This window comes from Phasianus colchicus, chromosome Z, assembly GCF_987193195.1.
Source record: "Phasianus colchicus chromosome Z, bPhaCol1.hap1.1, whole genome shotgun sequence".
NCBI lineage: Eukaryota > Metazoa > Chordata > Aves > Galliformes > Phasianidae > Phasianus > Phasianus colchicus.
Window position 1 is genome coordinate 27,715,128 of NC_143476.1, and position 20,779 is coordinate 27,735,906.

General features: G+C 40.6%; 1 protein-coding gene across 1 annotated transcript; it reads right to left on the bottom strand.

The window, feature by feature from the left end:
• Positions 1-2,515: 2,515 nt before the first annotated feature.
• FAM81B (family with sequence similarity 81 member B) lies at positions 2,516-18,780 on the bottom strand. Its single transcript, XM_031605305.2, has 7 exons — positions 18,357-18,780; positions 16,101-16,219; positions 11,584-11,713; positions 9,552-9,658; positions 6,632-6,764; positions 4,056-4,251; positions 2,516-2,788 (listed from the first exon to the last, which is right to left on the bottom strand). Exons 1-7 carry the CDS (start codon positions 18,636-18,638, stop codon positions 2,694-2,696), a joined length of 1,062 nt encoding a protein of 353 aa, XP_031461165.2. The 5' UTR covers positions 18,639-18,780; the 3' UTR covers positions 2,516-2,693.
• Between the last annotated feature and the right edge of the window lie 1,999 nt (positions 18,781-20,779).

Sequence of the window (20,779 nt, forward strand, 5' to 3'; positions counted from 1 at the left end):
CTTAGACTTTAACAAAGCTACAAGTATTTACTTACATAGTCTCTCACATAGTTTCGTTTGATACAGAAGTTTGGTTTAGATTAGCACCTTTTATGTCTGAAAAGACGTTTATGTTTTAATTCATTGATATAAAATTGGAGGACTATTTTAGTGATTCACAAATTTACCTTCGCAAGGATAATTTACGTGCATAATAATTTACATGCATAGCCCATTTGAACTTAGTTTTGAATGTTTAAAATCCAACTTTTCTCCCAGACAATACACGACTTCTTTGTCTATTGAGTTAACTGGACAGCTGACAGTTACATAATTTTTTAATTTACTGGGATCATTTCAAGATTTCGAGTCTGATCACAGTGAGCAATTATAAATATTGACATAACTGCTCTATGCAATGAAGTCATTCAAATGGCAGCAATGCTCCAAATATATATTCATGTGTGATCTTACTTTCTAATTGGGCCCCCAAGCCCTTCCAGTATAACCACACAAACCAGTACTAAGATAAAGCAATTTTTGTTTGTGGCCTACTGCCATATAAGAAGAATTGATGAATAGGAAATACATTGCAAAAATTTTGTTCCTTCCTCTGTCCCAGGGCTAGACTCTGAAAGTTGTCCATCTTTTTTTTCTGATGATTTTGGCACCACATACCTTCCTTCAGAAAGGTATTCATCAATAATCTTGTTTTTCCTCTTTTTCTGCTACCCCATATATAGAGAACATTGGTAGCCACGGTGCTCAGTGGGGAGGCAGATACACCATGTCACATCAACTACTGTTTCACTGGCAGCAAAATACACGGGCAAAAAATGGCAGGAGTGGCTAGAACAAGCCAGAGAAAGACAGGCAGTGTGGCTGCCAATGGAACGCCTATCCTACAACGACAGGCTGACAGAGCTGGGGCTTTTTAGCCTGGAGAAGAGAAGGCTCCGGGAAGACAAGAAAGCATCCTTTCAGTATATAAAGAGGGGCTGTAAGAAAGAAGGGAACAGATTCTTAAGCACGGTCTGTTGTGATAGAACAAGGGGAAATGGGTTCAAACTAAAATAGGGGAGAATTAGATTGGATATAAGGAGGTAAGGAGGAAGTTTTTACGATAAGGGTGTCAAGCATTAGCACAGACTGCCCAGAGTGGTGGTGGATGCTATCAGCACAGGGTAGTTGGACTTAATGGCCTTTAAAGTTCCATTCCAGATCAAATGGTTCTGTACTATCCTGCCCTGTCACTGCACTGACAGATTTTAAGACATCACCCACAGTCTACAGTGATGTTTGCAGTGAACAAAACAAGAAGCACGCCAAAGCATGGATTCAGAATATCTCAAACTGCTGCACATTACAGAGATTTATTTCAGTGTTACTGGTTACCTAACACATGTAAAATACTTGATAAATGCGGAGTCAACCTGAAAGCAGCCATCAAGCTTAAGAGAGCTTGGCAACTGTCAAGATGCAGGACGATTGTGACTTTGGTTGCAGTTGGTTCTCTTTTGTCTTTTCAAGAAGCCAGCAGCTTCTAGGGCTTCACTCCAGATTACTCACTGGAGAAACTCTAACATACCAAAGTTGCTCCCTGCAGTGGGAACGTGACTAATTGCTGAGTGGAGTTCCCTGCTGACAGCCTGAGTTTGGTTTCAGAAGTTGTGCTCTGCTTAGAGAAGCCACCTGGAATCCATGGTTTTGAGAAACCTTTTTCTGTAGAACAAGAAGCACACAAGACTTGAAACAGAAGGGTAATCTCAGTCTTTTGAATGCCTTCTTTTGGAAATGGATGGTCTTAGGCCTTCTGAAAACAGACATTATACTCTGGAAATTCAGATTTCTTTTGCAAATTGTGACCACTTTATTTTGTCTCCCTGCTAAAGAACTTGCACTAGCCTCTAGTGTGAAATCTTACTGATGTTCCTTTGTCTCTGCTTCCAGAGTTTTTCCCTTATTTCCCTTATTTGATTGTTGGTTGATTTTTTTTTGGGGGGGGGAGGGGGAAGAGGGGAAGAGGGAGGAGGAGGGGGAGTGGAAGGAGTTGTTTAAGTACAACAAAGCCCACTGCTGATTACAGTTTTGAGCACTACATTGCTAATCAGCAACAATTTTCTTCAGTAGGACAGAGGAGGTGAGTAATAAACCTTAATAATGCTTCTGCTAATAATTAACTTGCATTTTAGCACGTGTACCCAACTTATAGGCTACTTTTAATGATCGAGTAACTTCTTATAACCAGTCCAAGTCATTCCACTTCTCATAATGCTTTTACTACCTACACATTCTGTGGAGCTGAAAGAATCTACTCAGCCTGATTTCAGTATTTACAGCAATCTAAAACTGACATAGCTTACAGCAGAGCTGGGCTAACGGTGCTTAAACACAGAGTGATAAATGAAGTCCTTTAAGCAGTATGAATACTTCTGTATGAAATCTGCTTTCAAGATTCTAAGTCAATCTTTACTTAAAGCTTTTCTTTCTGTACTTTTAATTGTGAATTTGAAAATGGTTGCAGGTGTAGCAGAACTGTTATTTTTGTAGCTGTCCAATATCACAAGCCACAAGAACATCCTACAGCGACATGGGAAAACAAAGGTGAGCGTGTTTAGACCAATGCTGCTTCTCATTGGAAAGAGCATCTGAGTGTTTTTATAAGGATTTGCTTTTGCAGTTCAGTCTCATGGAAAGTCTCTTGCTTTGTACCTTTATGAGTATTTCTCAGTTTTCTTCTTTTCAAGTTTCAGCTTTGTGTTCTGTATTTGTTTGAGCAGCTCCAGAGACTCATGAATGGATTGAAATCCTGGTAGAAAAATAGGAACAATTAATTAAATTGTGGTTGCTTTCAATACACTAAGAGATTCTTCTCTTTTCCCCAAATACTTCTGACCCACGTGTAAATCAGAGCACATTAAACCCAACCTATTTATTTCTTCTTTTCACTCAATACCATAAACACGCAATATCAGCTTATGTTGTACAGCTCCTTGCTGTAGGAGTCATATCTTCCAATGCACTGGACAGGCAGGAATCTCAAGAGCCCCCACTACAACACTGGAATCTTTTATTCAGAAATTTATTATCCCAACATTCTTCTGCTTTCTGGGTTGAACTTGATGGTCAGTCCTTCATGTCTCAAGCTCCTTTCTGAATGAAGATTGTTGCTAATTTATAATTTCATTTGTTAATAGTTCTGGAGCAGACCTTGTGGGTTGCAAATAATGAAGGAATTGCAACTGAACTAAGGAGCTGTGGTCCTAGATCTACAAGATGAGAACATATCAGATGAGAAGAACTTGTGTAGTGTTTTCAGCCATCTGTCCGCTTGGAGTGTTGGCTGAGTGATTTTTTTGCATTAACTGATGTTTCCATTTTGTTTCCATTATCAGCTGCAAGTGGGGCAATAGAATACTTCACAGTGAGCAAAATCATCCTTTCCAAAGCCTTGTGCTTTGTGTGAGATGAATTGCTGTTGGTAGTCGAACAGCCAGAATTGACTCAGGCTGGTAATGAGTCCATGCTCTGGGAATTACGTTCAGCCTGATTGTACCCATAAGAAGCATCTACTGTGTATTCAGCAATGTTATCTAAATGTTTCTGTATTCATCTATCCCATAGTCTGGGTAGGGTAGCTGTTAAACAACTGGCTGCCTCTTTCTCAATCTCCTGTTAGTGGAGAATGGGGAGTAAAGGCTGTAAAAAATATGAAGCAATCAAACATGATCAGCAGGACCTAAGGCAAAAGGCAAAAAAACTCACCTCTCAATTCAGGTTAGTGGCCTTGTGAGCAGAAGAAAGATGTACTCAGAGAAATTTGGAAAGTGGATTGTGAAATTGCCTTTTAGAACATCTTACCATCAGACCCTTAGGAAGAGAAAGCAACCTGTGTGTGAATATCCTGCTGGTGCTGGTAAGGTCAGCTAGGCTAACCCGGATGCCTAAAAATGAAACCAAAGTGTGGGAGAGAGGAACAGTCTTGTGAAGGTACTTGTCTCATTACTGGAAAATATTTTCTGCAGCAGTAATTTACTGTACAAATGTACTGATAAATGATTGCATGACATTATCACCTGATCTGTATTCATTCTGGATTTCCTCAAGCTCCTTCCAAATCTGTCTTTCAAACCTGGTGATTCTTGCATGCAGATTTTTTTCATCATTCTTCATTTGATTCAGCTGCCTTTTGTATTTCTCTGGGTTATCTGATTGCTCTAGCTGTAGTGACAGAAGTAGAAGCTTCTCTTCTATTTTCTTTTCTGCTGCTTCCTTTAAAAACATGGCAGAAGGTAATGGTAAGTAGCTTTAAATATGCCCACCATTATAGTCCATCCTAGCAATCCTGAAATTAATTAGTTTTGTTTCCCAATCCCAAGAATAAGAGCACTGCCAAAATGCAGTTAGGTCAGGTACCCTGGAGGGATGTCAATCCTCTTTTCTCCAACTAACTGGATTAACTGGCAAAGGGGTTGGGGCAGGCCAGAGGGGCTTTTTTTATTATTTATTATTTTTATCATTTATTTTAACTCCAGTTGTTCTCTCTGTTTCATTCTCTAACAACAGCCTGGGAATTTAAACAACTTATTTCAACCTGCTTTCATGCACTTACCTCAAATACAAGTTTATGAGCCAAGGGGTGAAGAAATGAGGGATGTACCCAGCTCCATTAGTAAGGGCAGTGAGCTCCTAACAGCTGCTCTTTGGAGCCCAGTGTCACTCCTAAGGGCCACTGCACCTCCTTAGAGATGTGCTCATATAGAGATGTGCCATGCTGCTGCCCACTCCTTTCTTGCTCTCCAACTTGCACTGAGTCCTCTGTGAAGGTCCTAGTTTCATCATCAACATGTTCAAAATCCCTCACCTTCTGCAGCCCCGGTGGCACAGAGAATTCAGGCAATGCTGGGGTCTGCCTCTCAAGGAAAATATTTGCAAACCTGGCAGAGTTTTTTGAGCCTGAACTGAGTTTATGGTGATGCTGAAAAGGCATTCTGTGTTTACAAACATTGCCATGCTGTACAGGTGGCTGGTGGAGTGAGTCAGCTCTGGGAATAACCAAACTGCTGCTTCGTACTTCCAACACAACTCCAGCTTCAGTACAAAACACATCTGCCAGCCCTCTTATCCATCTGACTTCGCCCATGTCAAAAAGGTAAACAACAGGACTTAAATGGTCTGATAGTGATAGGACAGCGGGAATGGTTTTATACTAAAAGAGGGGAGATTTAGGTTAGATTTTAGGAGGAAGTTCTTTACTCAGAGGGCAGTGAGGCCCTGGCACAGCTGCCCAGAGAAGCTGTGGTGCCCCATCCCTAGAGGCACTGAGGGCCAGGTTGGATGGGGCCCTGGGCAGCTGAGCTGCTGGGGGGCAGCCCTGCCTACGGCACGGGTTGGGGCTGGGTGGGGTTTGAGGGCCCTTCCCACACAAACCATTCTGTGATCCTATGTTTGATCCTGAAAACAGCTGGCTGTGCTGCTAAGGCCCATGTCTGAGCAGGGTCAATGTACTCCAGGTGGGTTTTGAAGCTCACCTCACACTGCTCCCACCTCCAACAGAATGTTGAAGTTTACCCCAGCCCTCAGAGGCTGAGATGTTTTCCCTAAGAAGACACCCACCTGTTGTAAGGAACTGCTTTAGCATGAATGATCTCTGGAGGTCCCTTCCAACCCATTCTGTGATTCTGAGATACCAGTAGCTCTGTGCACACATGTATGCGTATACACAAGAATAAAGGCACTCCTTATAACTTCATCTATTAGAAGGCAACTTAAAAATCTTCAAGTCCTGTTAAAATTGCACTGCTTGACACTGCAGCTCTCCCCGAGAAGAGCTTAACTACATATTTTGGTTTGTTTTCTCAAAAATAATCACAAAAACTGCAGTAGCAGGGTGGCTGTGAGACAATGCCTGAGGGACCAGAAACCTGCCTGCTTTTGTACCTGCCTGGTTGCACCAAATGTTTGGTATTGACAACTAGAGATTATGAAGTAGAATAAGTGGAAATTAAATTTCTATTGTGTTTTAGTTCCCTTTTGAGTACTTTCTCTGTGTGGTTTTGTTTAGCAGTCTTCATTCTGGTTGTAAGACATAGCAGGTGTGTTTCCATTGGTTTTGAACTCCAAAGCTGAGTGAACTACATGCAAGATACTGGCCCTGTGCCAAGCACTGACTGCTGCGGTGGAATCTCAACTTGCTGCATATTAATATACCAACCACAATATGGTGATGGTATGTCTATATTTAAAACCAGTAAGAATTTGCATTGAAGATCCCTTACTATTCTGAGCCTGTCAATGAATGAAAAAAAAACCTTATGATGTTCAGTGATGGCGCTGATGCTCATTCTGGGACAGGTCACCACTATTGGGTATCACAAATACTCAGTTCATATTGGTTGCCTGGAGGGTTTGGGATCCCCATCCTCAGAGGTACTTAAAAGTCACCTGGAGGAGACCTGCCACCTGCCTTTGTCATTGGTCCCGTTTGAGTAAGGAGCTGTATCCCTGGACTTCCAGATATTCCTTTGAAATAAATTATTCTACAGTCATATGTTTTTTTATAATTCAGTTGGCCATCCCACAAGGCACCAGGGCAATTCCATTTTTGTGCACAATCTATGGTGTGTGCAGCTTGCTGTGTGGGAAGCCTTACCAGCCTTTCCTTCATCGCACTGAGCAGCCGGTGCTGGTACTGGGTTCGATCTTCAGATTGTGTCAGCTGCGCCTCCGTCCACTTCCGCTGACTCTGAATCTGATCTTTGAAGTCATTTAGAATGCTTGTCAACCTAAAATTAAGATAGGGGCTTAAGGTTTAGTCAGCACTGTGGGGGAGTCTTGAGTCATTAGAGTAAATTATTTAAGTTACTTTGGATCTCCTCAATAGTTTCCTAAGGAGACCAACCTCAATTATTTTATTAATCCTTATCTTGAGACTGCATATACATGACAAAATGTAATTTCTCTAGTGCAGTCTAATTTAAGAAAATACCCGAGGGCTGAAAAATGCTGTTTTGCAATTGGAAGTGAATGAAGAAGCTACACTATCCCATTGAACATCAGCTGTGCTGCTGGACATCAACTGGGCACCAGAATCACCTGCAGTTTGAAAAGGCTCGTAAAGATGAAAGACATTTTTAAGTAATGGCTTACAAATGCAGAGAAAACATGCACGTGCCTTTGAAGCACCAGCTGGACAGAAATGTGAAAGCCTTCCCTGGAGACACGAAAGGGCAGTGGCTGAAAGGATGCCACGCAGACCGAACTTGCAAAGTCCTGAGCTAGAGAGCAGCGTGCTTGCTTTTCTTATGCTGCAGCATGTAATTGACAATATAAGCCATGAGGAGACATGAACATATGTCCAAATTCTAGTCACACATTTAAATTCCCATTCTCATGCAGATTGCCAGACTTTCAGTGAAAATTTGAGTGTAACTGTATTAATTCCTAAGGCATACTTGGATGCCTAGAGTGACCAACTGAAATTTGTTTGGGTCTCAGCCAGCTTACAAACCAGCAAGGATGGAGCAGGGTTTTATAACTAGACTTCATGCTTAAAGCACTTGTAACACTTATGTCACTTTTCAAAAGAATGTCTGAGAGAAACTGTTTTTTAAAAGTGATTGATAACAATTTTGTATCTGCCTAATGAAGTGATAATTGCCATCTAATGTAATGTAATTACTAATGTAATGTGAGGAACAAATTAACGTTAACAGAATTTCTCTAAGTGACATATTACTGCTGTTTGCTTGCTGTAGACAGTGCCTTACTAAGATCTTGTATGGCTGTGAGGTCAGTTTATTGTTATTACTTATTTTATTAGTTCTAGGATTATTTTAACACTAACATTTTTGGGGCTGGGTGAGCTTTGAGATTCCTTCCAACCCAAGCCCACTCTGTGATTCTGTGAATTACTGTCTCTTCTGCAAGGAGCTAACAAAAAAGAGATCTATAGTGAGCCAGGATGCAGAGACAGATGAGTTGTCATAGTCTTGTTCCAGAAAATCCCTGAAATATTAATGAAATACTTGTGGCTATTTAATAAGTGCATCCTCTAAGCAGAGCTGCGATAAATGTGAGAGCAGAACTACTGACAAGTGACCTGCCTCTGTGCAGCTGAATACAGCTATCTGTCAGCTGACTGGCCATGAGAGACAAGTACCCAGTCCCCCAGCTGTGAAGGCCAAGCTATCTAGCAAAGCACAACTTCTTCTGAAGTCCTGAAATAGTTTAAAAATTCATCAGGTTTTCAGTAACTGTATATAGAAGTATCAGTTTGCACTTCTACAATACAACTGCCAGATCAGAAAAACTCTGGTTACCAGACAGTTTCATGCCATTTGAAGAGATAACTGGGCTTTAAAACCAAATTAAACATGCCAGCTCATAAGCAGAAACTCCAGTCTGAACTAGCAAAAGAGTTACATTTTACTTCACATTAAAAGACACAGATCTAGTGCATCTCAAAGCCTTGGAAGCTTCCTGTTTCTGCTGGAAGTTTCAGTAAGGCCTAATTGACTTATGAGAAACTCAGCATTTTCTTAAATTTTCATATTTCCCTCTTTTCTGGCATTTTTCCATTATTTTTTTCCCTTTTATTTTGGTATTTACTTCTTGTTAATCTCACATTGTCTTGATTCTCTTCATCCTTTACTCTCCTTTACTCTCCATCTTTCTATAACTCCTTTTTCCTCACTTTAATTAATTCCCCTTTTTAGTTGTTATTTAACTATTCATCCCTACTCCTTTTCTTCTCTTGATGTGAACATTTTGTGTTTAAATAGCATATTTTTAACTCTGAATGCAATTCAGATAAATTTAATTCAAATACTCCAACATCTTAAGAAGTGGACATGCTGCCTTTGAAATATTGTTGCAGTATTATTCAGATTATGCAGATTTCAAATTACTTGTGCTGGTTCTTCTGCTTAGTGCTTGGCTGTCTAGCATTGTTCTGCATATGGATGCCACAGACTTTAATACATTGTGGAAATCATACCTCTGTAAAACTCATCAAGATTAAAAGGACGCTCTAAAAGTACTTTTGCATCCAGAACAGGAGAAATATATGGTTGAAGAAAGAAACAATAAATTACCAATCCAAGGACATGTGAAGCTGTACAGCTTCACCCCCCAGCTCCATCCCTGTCCTGTCCCTGCCCATCTCCCTCAACGAGCACTGCCCCATTCCAGCTGCTCTCCCAGCTGAACAGACAGAGCAAACCTTTCAAGAAAATGTCACCTGCACCTTAGGCAAGTCACAAGTTAGACTCAATTACTGTGGTAAATAATACCTTTCTACTTAGTGCCTTTCTTTTAGGTATGGAAGGGTAATTGCTTTCGTACCTTCTTACAGGATGGCATTTAGTGCCTCATTTTAACAACTAGCTTATGAGACAATGTATTTTCATCATGTATTTTCATTGTTTTATAGCACGGATCTTCATTAACCTTTTCTTGATGTTTTGAATAGATGTTAATTAATGGGTTTGTTTGGCTGTTTCATGACAACCTGTTCATCATACTAAAGTATCCAAGGTGAATTATCATAATGAAAACCCTTCATCACCTACTTGAAATCCAGAAGTTGCAATTCGTGACGTTGATCTCCCTGGACTGTCTTTAAATTTGAGCTCTGATCAGAGTTGGAAGTCTCTATCTTGCCTAATAGCTGCATTACCTAATGAGAATTAACAGAGAATGCCTTTATGAGCCAGAATGTGAGCACTTACCTTTAAATATGTATTATGATTGCAAGAGTGAAAAAAACAACTGACTCAAAGGTACAACTTTGAACTTCTCTCACAGATGATTTCATTCAGGGAGGACTTGAGCTCAGGGTCACTCAGGCTATAAGAAACACTTAGTGGAAGTTTTTGTGGATGCAGGCTTTGTAATTAAATTAAATGTAATTAAATATAAAGATAACTAAGATTTTTTATTTCAAGAAGACACTGTGCACCACTAACACTTCCCTGAAGATGTTAGAACCCAAGGGGTAATATTCCTTGACAGAAAATGTTCATCAAACACCTGTTGGACTCCCAACACCAGCGAAAGGAGGAGACAGTCACTCACAGATCAATCCCTCCACACTGCCTGCCCCATCCACGCTGAAATGAACATCCAAAGCAACACAAAGCACTCTAGCCTGAGTACCTGCACTCTGAGGCATTTTTGTCTGGAGCTGTCCCCATTCTATGGGGCCATTCCCTTCTAGGGAGAAGGATGAGAGAGTGCCTCAGGAACCAGGGCTGTGGTTTCTGGATCCTCAGACAAATCATAAAATCATAGAATCATCAAATCAATTCAGTTGGAAGGGACGCTTAAGGTTCACCCAGTCCAACTCCCTTGCAATGAACAGAGAGACCTACAGCTTGAGCAGGTACTCAGAGCCCCTTCTAGCCTGACCTTGGCTGTCTCCAGGGACAGGGCATCCACCACATGTCTGGGTGACCTGTGTCAGTTCCTCACCAACCTTACTATAAAAAACATTTTATTTCCAATCTAAATCAACCTCTTCTTTAGTTTAAACCAATTTGCCTTTTCCTGTGACAACAGATCCTGCTGAAGAAGCCTGTTCCCTTCATTCGTATAGCCCCCCTTTAGTACTGAAAGATTGCCCTGGTGAGGAAATGCCTTCATCTGGTTGATAGCTGTGGCATGTGTATGTCAACAGGGAACTGCTAAAGGCTCATTACATTGTTTTGATAGCTTAATACTCTAAAAAAAAAAAAAAAAAAAAAAAAAGCTTCGTTTTGGAAATTCTCATTTCCAAGTACAGTTTTCCCCTCTTCACCTGAGAAACTTTGTTTTGCTTCATCTATGATGGCTTATTTTTACCTGCTGCTGTTTCAAATGATCTGACACGCCTCCATTTCCCATTGTCAGGCAGAGGGGAACATCTTCATAGGAACTGAAGGAGACGGGTGTCCAAACAGCGTCTTACAGCAGAACTCCAGGTAAAATACTTTCATTTAAATTGTCATGAATAATTTTTCTTTGTAGAAGAGGGTATCTGGGTACAAAGTGACTGGAACTCTGCCTTGTGCAGCAGAAGATGCAGTTAAAATGCAGTGATGAGTTTTTAATCGATATTAAGTGTATGAGAAGCTGAATGTCCCATATCTTCTCCCAAGCTTGACTGTAATGTCTAAAGACAACATTCAGTTTGAATCAGGAGCAGAAAGCTGTCATGCTGCAGGTTTACAAACCAAATACATCAGTGGGCTGTACTTGTGAATCATTATTGCTAATGCTCTTGAGCCTGTGTAAGGTTTTAAAACTGCTATTGAAGAGAATGAACCTATCACAAGACCAGCTATAAGAAATCATAAGAAGTAACAATTGTTACTGCTGTTTTTCTCTATGGAGGAAAAAAAAAAAAGAGAAAGAAAATACCATTTTTCCAGGACATTTTCAGTGCTACAGTTTCAAACATTTTTGAAATATTGCCAGCTTTCATAAGAAACTGGATATGCTACTATATGTCTCCTTTCAACCACCTTAAAATTGAAGAAAAAAGAGTGGATGTATGAACTATTTTTCAGCACTCTATGTGTGCCTCATCATCACTCATCAGGTATTGCGAATTTCTGTACTCACCATCTTCTCAAAACTGCCAGTATGATTTTTGAGGATAGAGCGAAGGCTGTAGATCTCCTTATTGATGTTCTGGACCTCATGCCTGATAACACGGATGTCTCCTGATAGCTGTGCAATACTTGCCTCACATCTGCAACCAAAACAGAGATGAAAGAACTTCTGCAAGGACACATATAAGGGTGGAGCTGAAGGTGAAGAAGTGGAAGGCATTCAGCATTTGACCAGCAGTCCCCTTAGCTGCAATGACAACACACGTGGTGTCCATACACTGCAAACCTCCTTGAGGCTTCCATCAGCTTGAGGTGACCTGAAACAGTCCACAGCTCACCCTGCTGGGCCATTTCCTCCTCAGTTTCCTGCTGTCTAATCTTAACGGTGAGCTAATTTAAATCTGAAATGCAAATTGAGAGGTTACTCAGCCATACCAGATGCCTGCAGTTTTTGGATGCCTATCCAGAGCGTAGGAGTGCCCAGACAGCAGCATCCTCTGGCTGGAAGCAGATGTGGAGGATGATCAGGTTTGGAATGGCAACAGGCAAAAAAAACCCATGATGTTTTATAGGAAGCACTTGTCATTTTCTATTTAAACTTGGTTGCATTTACTAAAATATCTTGTCACATTTCAAATGGGCAAAGAGATGATATGAGAGTGATGGCATTAATTGAATAATATTTAACCAGCTTACCTCCAGGTAATATATGCATCCAATTTCTTCCTGTCTTTACTGTACCTATACACAATGCGTAATATATGTGTATATATTTACATAAATACATTTATTTTTTTCCGGAGGAGGAAGATGATTTGCTTCAGTGTGTATGTAAATATTTGTATAACATTATAAATATGTCCAACATGAGCTAGAAGACAAAGACTTCTGCTCCTGCACCCCTCCCTGAAGAGTGGAGGATGACAGAGAATTTCCTCCACATCTGCCCCCCAGGAGAAACCACCTGCTCCCATCAAAGGCACTTGAAACAATATTGAGGAAACAAATATCTTATCTTGTGCAGTGTGTGTGTAGCATAAAGCACTGCACCATTTAGTATACACAGTGGATTAGAAGTTGAGTAAAGAAAACAGATGAGTTTTAAAATGAAAGAGAAATTATCCTCCAAAGCACTAAGGTTAAAGCCTGCGCTGTTGTCAGACAAAGGAACTAAAGAGAGGCTGTGACAGTTTAAATAGACCAGACTTTTGTCATCTCTTGATGATGCAGAAATATTGAGATACACCTACAGAGCATTCACATCAGGGAAATGAAAAAATCTTCTGCAGATAATAGAGGCTTTGTACAAAGGCCACTACATTGATAAAAAAAAAAAACCAACCACTATATATATGTTTTTCATCTAGAAAACAAATCACAGAATAGCTCAAAAGGCGAACACAGCTCTTAAGAGGGCAGGGGGTGTGAGGTGGTGCCTGCTGCACAGCTTTTACCAGTCAAACCTCAAACACCAGCATGGAGCTGGCAAAGGATGGTGCTCCAGGGGATGGGAGCCTCATGGGGAGAAGGGGCACCCAGCACTGTACTGGGATGGAAGAGCTCAGTTGTATGTAACAGAAATGAGTCTGTGGCAAAGATGGGATTATGGGGTAATAGCAGCCTCTCCACAGCTGGAGCAGGGGGGATGCTCTCGTAGGTGTGCTTCATGGATTATATGTGCCTACACACAATACAAGTGCTTTGTGCAGCATAGCATGGTTGCAGTCTGGAAGACTTTGTCCTGATGGGAATGGACTTGTGACTTTTAAAATCCTGCACCAAATCAGTATTTGACGTAGGAGATCCTCAACAGATTGTGGTGAGATCATTGTTTTTCAGTCACATACACAGAAACTGGGAGTAAGTGAGGAACAGCAGGATGGATATGGAAAAGTGCAGGAAGTATGGTCCTTGTTAGATATGCATATAAATTAAATAGCAAAAAGAAGTAAAAGCCTCTAAGGATTGTACAGAAGGATTTAATTATTGGCAGGAATATGGCTGTCTCATATACATTTGAGGAACGTTACCCAATAAAGACATGTAAAGAGCAGTATATTTAACAAAGGACTACTTAATTTGGCAAAGTTTGGCATATTCTGAAGGGTGTAGTAACTTCACGGGCACGCATCACTAGCTTTGATAGTCTAGCACTACACTGGATTTTTCCTTTGAGCAACATGAAAAAAAATCTGAGGAAAAAAATTGTAAAGCAGTCATCTCTGCAAAGTGCAATTATTATTCAGTCTTCTTGCTGGTGTGTCTGAAGAGACAGGTCAATATTTATAAGAAGTATTGTTTCTTCTTACAGTTGATTACCTAAGTTTTATTACTCTAAAATATGATCCCAAGCCCAAAGGGATTCTTGCTTCAATTTATTTTAAGAATTAGAACACAAATCTAAAATACAGCTAATTTAGGTGCTGGCTGCTGATGTTGAAGGCTGTTTTTAATGTCATTGCTGTTTGAAACACCAATGTTTACGTGGTATAGATATGTGGTCAGAAGGTCCCAGAATTAATGGGTGGCCACACCTGTATTCGACAAGAGTGCTCTGTCTGTCTTTCAGGAGAAGACAGAAGTGTCAGAAAAGAAAGACACAAATTGAATTACAAGAGTTAATTCACATTAATTACACATGGCAGAATATAGGAGGATGAATCATCTGCTCTGAGAAAGAGCAGAGCACCATTAAGGTTTACTTCATCCCAAGCAGTCTTCGATTGAGGTCAGGCTGCAATCAACAGCAAAACTTCCATTGCGAGTTTGCACTGGGAAGATTTCTATTCATTCAAAACACGTAAGTTATATGAACCTCTGTTTGTCTACAGCCACACTGGGCCATACTTCCTTTACACAGCTTTGAGCTGAGACTCGAGGTCGAAAGGACATGAGAAACACAAGCACAAATCATCCCTGTTGTGATGATCCTGCTGGTCAGTTCTGGCCCACTTCAGAGCACTGTGCTGGGGACATTTTTGCCAGCGAGAGAAATGAGAAAGTGCTGAAAATTCGTGAATCACGCGAAACTGAACTATGCTTCAGTGTGCACTGTCATGGGTGCCCGACATCCATTATTCCACGTGGATTTTCATTGTGTAAATGGAAGTGGATCGGTCTCTTTTTTAACCCTCTGCATTTTCTTTTCCATTTCCTGCTTTCCCCAGTGTGTTTGGTTTCCTTTCCTGCAGGCCAGTGCTCCAGTACAGCAAATGGGAACAAGACCTACTGCAGCTGGCAAAAGTGAGCAGCACGCCTGGAGAAACACTGGGAAAAAGTAACACGACACATCGCCCACTGAACGTTATGACTTTGCTGAAAGCATGTCATCTGGAAATTCTGCCCATACAAATTTGAGAACACCAAGAGAAAAATTTATTGTATGATCACCTCGTGCATTCCTTCAATCCTGATCAGCCGCAAGATTTTCAAAATGTATCTTTCTCCTGCCAACTTTAAATATACTGCCTTCACCATCTAGTTTTGAATTCTTGGGCTTTTCTTCAGTAGTTTGGAGTCCTTCAGTACACTATGATTTTTTTTTTTTTTCTGCCTCTCTCTCAGTAGCTATACCTGGAAGTGAAGAAATCTCTGGATATTTCTTTTAGAAGCTATACATAGATGCGTACTTCTCCCAGCCAGAAATTTTCCTTATCACCACATTCCTGGCTGTTCTTAACAACATATCAAGCTTTTCACTTCAGAAAGGGAATTCTGGACTCAGTTCAGTATTCTGAACTGAGAATGGAGCTACCTGGTCCCTGTTCACCAGTCTTCCACAGCTCTGGTCCAGTCTTAGCACTTCTGATACTGTGTATTTGTGAGAGCCCACTGTCCGTTTTTCATCTACCACATTCCCTAAACTTTTCCTAGATAATTCAGCAATTCTCCCAGGGTTTATAAAGCACTTTTTTTCAGTTCGCCCATATGGCCCAAGTACATTCTTTCACAACACCAATCATATTTCTGTTATCTACAGATATCAATAGCACTAATTTTATATGGAAAACATATGACTGGCCTCCAGAGAAAAACAAACAAGGAAACATTAGAAGTATGCCAGTTCAAGGACTTTTCTTCCTTAAAGACTATTTTTTTTTCAGTGTATTGGTCAGCTCAGACATTTCTTAATCCAAATACTCTCTTGATATATAACACATCAGAGTTTCATTTCTTCTTTAAGTCGTAACATTAGGTGTTTCTAAATGCTTCACAGAAATTCACTATCAAAGGAAAAAATCAAGTTTTTCTTTCCACTTTGTTGTGAAGAACAACAGGACAGCTTAAGCTACTTCGGCTGAAGTCAGGCCAAACTATGGAAGGAAAAAATTTAAGTATGTTGTGAAGAACAAGACAGGAAAAAAAAGGTATCTTTTTCCTGGTTTGATAATTTTATTAACATGAAGAATGCAAAGCATAGGTCTGTCACAAAAATATGGAGATATAAAACGAGTGCAAAGTGTGTTTGTACCACCTCTGAGCTTGCTTTGCCTAAATTGGAAAAGAGGGCCATCAAATATTCCTTACCTCACCACTCTTCCACGCAGGTCTCCAAGACTCTGGATATATTTATGGTCCAGAGTTTGAATAGCAAAATTGGTTTGCACTGTGGCACCATCTCTTGTTCTTATTTGTCTCTCCAAAACCTATGAATTCAAAATATTTATTGAGGTGTTGGTTTTCCACATTATTTATTCATATTGTTCAAAAAAATGGGTTGAAGCACCATTTTCAGAAAAAGGACTATAAGCTTATTTTTCTTTCAAAGAAGAAGTAAACAGCATATTTTTCTTTCAGAAATCTACACCTGTATAAATCAGTGCTCAATGCCAGCTAGTACAGGGCTTTGGGCAGCCTATGCTAGTAGAGGTTTCCCTGCCTGTGGAAAGAGAGTCGGATTAAAAGTTGGTTTTTAGGGTTTCCTCCAACACAATTCCATGGTGCTGTGAAATTATTTGTCTACCTCTCCCTTAAGATTGTGCGTTATGTTGAAAAGTCCAGCATTCAAAAGCGGGGAAATGTTACATCCACCTAATCCCAAACTGGCATGAATGTCAGTATGGGCAGCTAGTCAATGTCTTGTTTTGCTCTTTTTGTTTGTTTTATTGCACAGTAATAAAAGTCTGATCTCAAAACAGAAGAAGCAACCACCCTGAAGGCTTTTTGGCAGTGGCCCATACTGATCATATCTGTATGTGTCACAATGATTAATTTTAGGAGCTTTTTGGAGCTACCATGACCTTTTACAGACACAAAGCTGAAAGAGGGAGTGATATTCCAGATGCCCCAGTTTTAAGACTCGGGCTGAGAGCAGAGGCCCTGAGCTGACATTTCAGTGTCGCCCTGAAGCCATCCAGGGTTGTGACTGGAGATAGGATGAGAAGCACTTCTCAACTCTGCCACTAAGCTTTTAACACAGATGTCTCCATCATGCAATTTGAAGTCTCTTCCTAGAATCATGGTGAGTGAATTAATCAAGGTTGTAGCACTAATTGTGTTGAGGTTGTTAGTTCAGCTTATGCAGTTTTGCAACTGTGTCAGAGGGATGTGTTTCATTGTCCGCAGCTTCACTCCCTCAAGAGTCTTCCCTAGGACAAAATATCCTTCTTTTTAGGGCATTCTTCATGTTCTTAGAATATGGAAGCCACATTTCCAGGTGAATCCCTTTGTTCTTTTTAAAATGCTTTAGAAATGATCATTGCTCAACTGCTCTAATTCACTGTGTGCCATAAGCAATTCCCCAAACTGTATTCTCTGGTGGCTTTTGTTGACAATCTCTCACTGTGCTGCTTTGTGTGCTGTTGGTCCTTCACCCTCAGAGCCATAGCATAGAAAGTGAGCAAACACTTGAGATTAGGACACAAAGTAGAGTCATTTACAGACAGGGAAAAAGTTTGGGCTTAGAAAACTGACAGCATCTTGGGCATTTTTCTAGTAAAATAATCCTGATCTCAGGTGAGTCATTATTTCAAATTTGTTATAAAAAACACATAGAATGTATAGTATTTCCCCAGTTACATAAAAAACAAAATTTTGAATTTACTGGCATTTGGGAGACATTCAGCACTTGAAAGGATAACACAAATCTCTTTGGAAGTCTGTTTTTTGTACTGTATATTTTTGTCCAAGAAGAAAATCAAGGAATTGGTGAATTTCCCATATAAATTTGACAAATAACAGCAAAGAATTAAAGATCTGTAGCCAGAACAGGGTACCCCATGAACTTCCAGTACAGAATCATCAGTCATCTCAGATAAAGTGTGACCTGAACCTTAACTCCAGTTTAAACTGAGCTTCATGAAGACTTTCAATGTTCAATTATATTTTCATACAGAAATTATGTAAAGTAGAACATCTACAATGGGATAACTAATTTTTCATGTTATGTTAGAAAAAAAATGCAGTTTACTCATTTCTCCTGGATTCTGTCTCTCATGCTCCAACAAAAATGAAAGCAAATAGGATGTGAATCTTCCAGGTAATTTCCTGGTTTCCAGGTAGAAACACAAAAACTTGTTTGCCTGCTCCCCTCCCTTCCCCTTCCCCTTTCCTTTTTTTTCCCTTTCTCTTTTTTTTCCCTTTCTCTTTCCCTCTTTCCCTGCGTCTTCCCTTCTTTTTTCACAAGGAACTGCAAGTGCCACTATATAAGAATATCAGAATTTACCTAAAATATACTGCTCATGACAAGGACTTTTCCACCCCTGGAACCATACAAATGTTGAGTCAATCATGGGCTAGTGCTGTGCTACTGAAACAAGGGAAATTGCCTTTCCCATTTCTTACCTGAATGTCCTGGCTGAGCTTTTCAACTATGCCTGTTATGGTCTGTATATAGTTCTCCAGCAGTTGCCGAGCAGCAATCTCTCTATGCTGAAAGCCTGTGGTTTCCTGGAGGTAGGAGACAATGTCATTCTTGATTCGGAAGGCCTGATGGAGGAGGAAGGCTGTGGTCCTCTCCTGGTTGGAAAGCCGCCCCTCCAGCAGATGTGCCTTGTCTCCAGGACCAGGAGCAGGGGATGGGTCTCTCCTGCAAACAGCCAAAACCCCCGGTGTTGTGGCAACCATGGAAAGCAAACCAAGAGAATGGCATGGAGCTATGTCAGGGGAGGTCAGGCTGGCTCCTAGGAAAAGGTTCTTCACCAGAGAACGGTGGGCATGGAACAGGCTCCCCAGGGCAGTGGTCACAGCCCTTAGCTGCCAGAGTTCCAGCAGCCACACACAGCAGAGCTCGTGTTTGGCTTCCCTTTGCATTACTTATACCTACGCACTGGAAAGAAGCTTGCAAAACTAATGGTTTTCTTACAACCATCCCGGCCTTGAATATAACCAGCGCAACTGCATATAAATATAGAAGGAAGGGAGAGAGGAAAGATGTTGCACAGAACTGAAATTGGCAGGTACAGAACAAAACTTAATTTAGACAGGAACAATCTGGAGCTTGAAGAAAACTGGAATTATGAGCTACTTCTGAGTAAAAAGGCAGAGAGAAATTTAATTTCTGTAGAATTTCAAGTTGCTGTGTTATCCCAAAATTCTTTTTTTTTTTAATGTTTCTTAATTTAACCTATATGTCATATTTATGCTCTCAATGTTATATGAAATACCCTGATATCAGTTTAGTTAAAATTTGTAGCCTAGGATGAATAAAAATATTCAGCCATTTGGGAAAGAAACCATACATCTCATCCAACACCATTAAAGACATCCTAGAATTTAACTTATTTCCCTTGTTCCACTCCTATGCTGCAGTATCTTAGTGAAACAGGCATTTGCAGTGCTATCAGGTCTAGAATCAACAGACAAACTAAATTATACTTTGGGTGGTCCTGAGTGGGGCAAAGAGTTGGTCTTGATGGCCCTTATGGATCCCTTCCAATTCAGGATATGATTCTGTGGCTCCATGTTTTCTCTGACTGGCAGCTCTTAGACTACTATAAATAAAAGTTTCAATGTAAAAATAATTTTTAAAAAGAAAGGAGAGGAGAATTCAGCTGCCATGCTCAATCAATGCACAAAATGCAAAGATGACAGTTTAATGACTGAAGTGCACCCAAGAATACTCTGCAATAAATTTTACAGCCATATGGGTGGCTGTAATAATGTTCTGCAGCTGGCTTATGTCTGCATGCACCAGGAGTGGCTTTACATTTGTCTGTGCAATTAGGACTTTAAAATAAAAATTACCTTTGGCAGCCCTGAAGCACCAATAAGATCTGAACAATTATATAAGTACCCTCTTGGTAAGAACTCTAAAAACCAAGGAGACCAGTTGAAGTTTTGTGTGCTTAGGCAATTTTCAAAAGCATCATGTTTGTTAAAAAACACCATAGAGAAAGGAAAAGGAAAAGGAAAATGAGAATGTTCTGTTGGTCAGTAACTGTGTGAGAATATAAGTGCAGTGAAGCCTACTGATTTGCAGCTGATCCTGCAAGGCTAATCTCAAGAGTCAGGCTCAGGGTCTGGTTACGATGTGAGCATGATTGAAGCCTCTAGCATATGTGGAGCCTAAAATAAGTCTAAGTTGCAGGGTTTGGGGCTTAAGAACATGCAAAGAACCAGCTTTGTGCACAATGGCTCAGCTGGTGTAAAGTAACCCACCAAGAAAGTGCAGTAATCTGATTTGAGCCCAAGCAGGAGCTGCTGAAGGCTTAAATGTGTGATCCCTGAATCTCCAGTCCCCTAGGGATCTTTCTCTTCTTGTCTGACTTGCAGATGTTTTCCTGCTGAGGAGTCCCAGGGAATTCCCCTCAGACAGAGCATGCTGAATTTCAGCTTCTTTGCCAGTCACAGTTCCACATTCAGCTTAATGCAGCTTACACGCACCTGCCTGGGTAAGTGCTTGTCTGTGTGTGGTCTGGCTTTTCTTGCAGTTCTACTGGATCTCTTCATCCATTGCATCCTGACTTCCCTGCTATGCAAGGGCAAACCAGCCCGCTTGCTGCTGTGACTCACAGTTTAATATTTGTCTAGGCTCGTGTTTCCTGAACCTAGCCTGCTGCAGATAAGTCATACTCATATGAGAAGAATTCCCATTCTTGCAGTTCACAACTGATATTCCAATTAAATCATCAAACAGAATTGTACCACAGGACCAATAGGGACCAGGTACAACAACGGGGTGTGCACAGCTCTCCCTGCACAGGTTGCTGAGCTGCTTCAGTGGCTGCTGTGGTCAAAAAGGAAGGCCTTGCTCTTTCTTCCTTCTT

Coding starts and splice junctions, on each gene's coding strand:
- FAM81B (XM_031605305.2), bottom strand. CDS start 18,638: ATGGTTGCCACAACACCGGGGGTTTTGGCTGTTTGCAGGAGAGACCCA. Junction 11,714..16,100: donor CTGCGTGGAAGAGTGGTGAG/GTAAGGAATATT, acceptor TTTTGGTTGCAG/ATGTGAGGCAAGTATTGCAC. Junction 2,789..4,055: donor CCAGAATGAATACAGATCAG/GTGATAATGTCA, acceptor TTTTTCTACCAG/GATTTCAATCCATTCATGAG.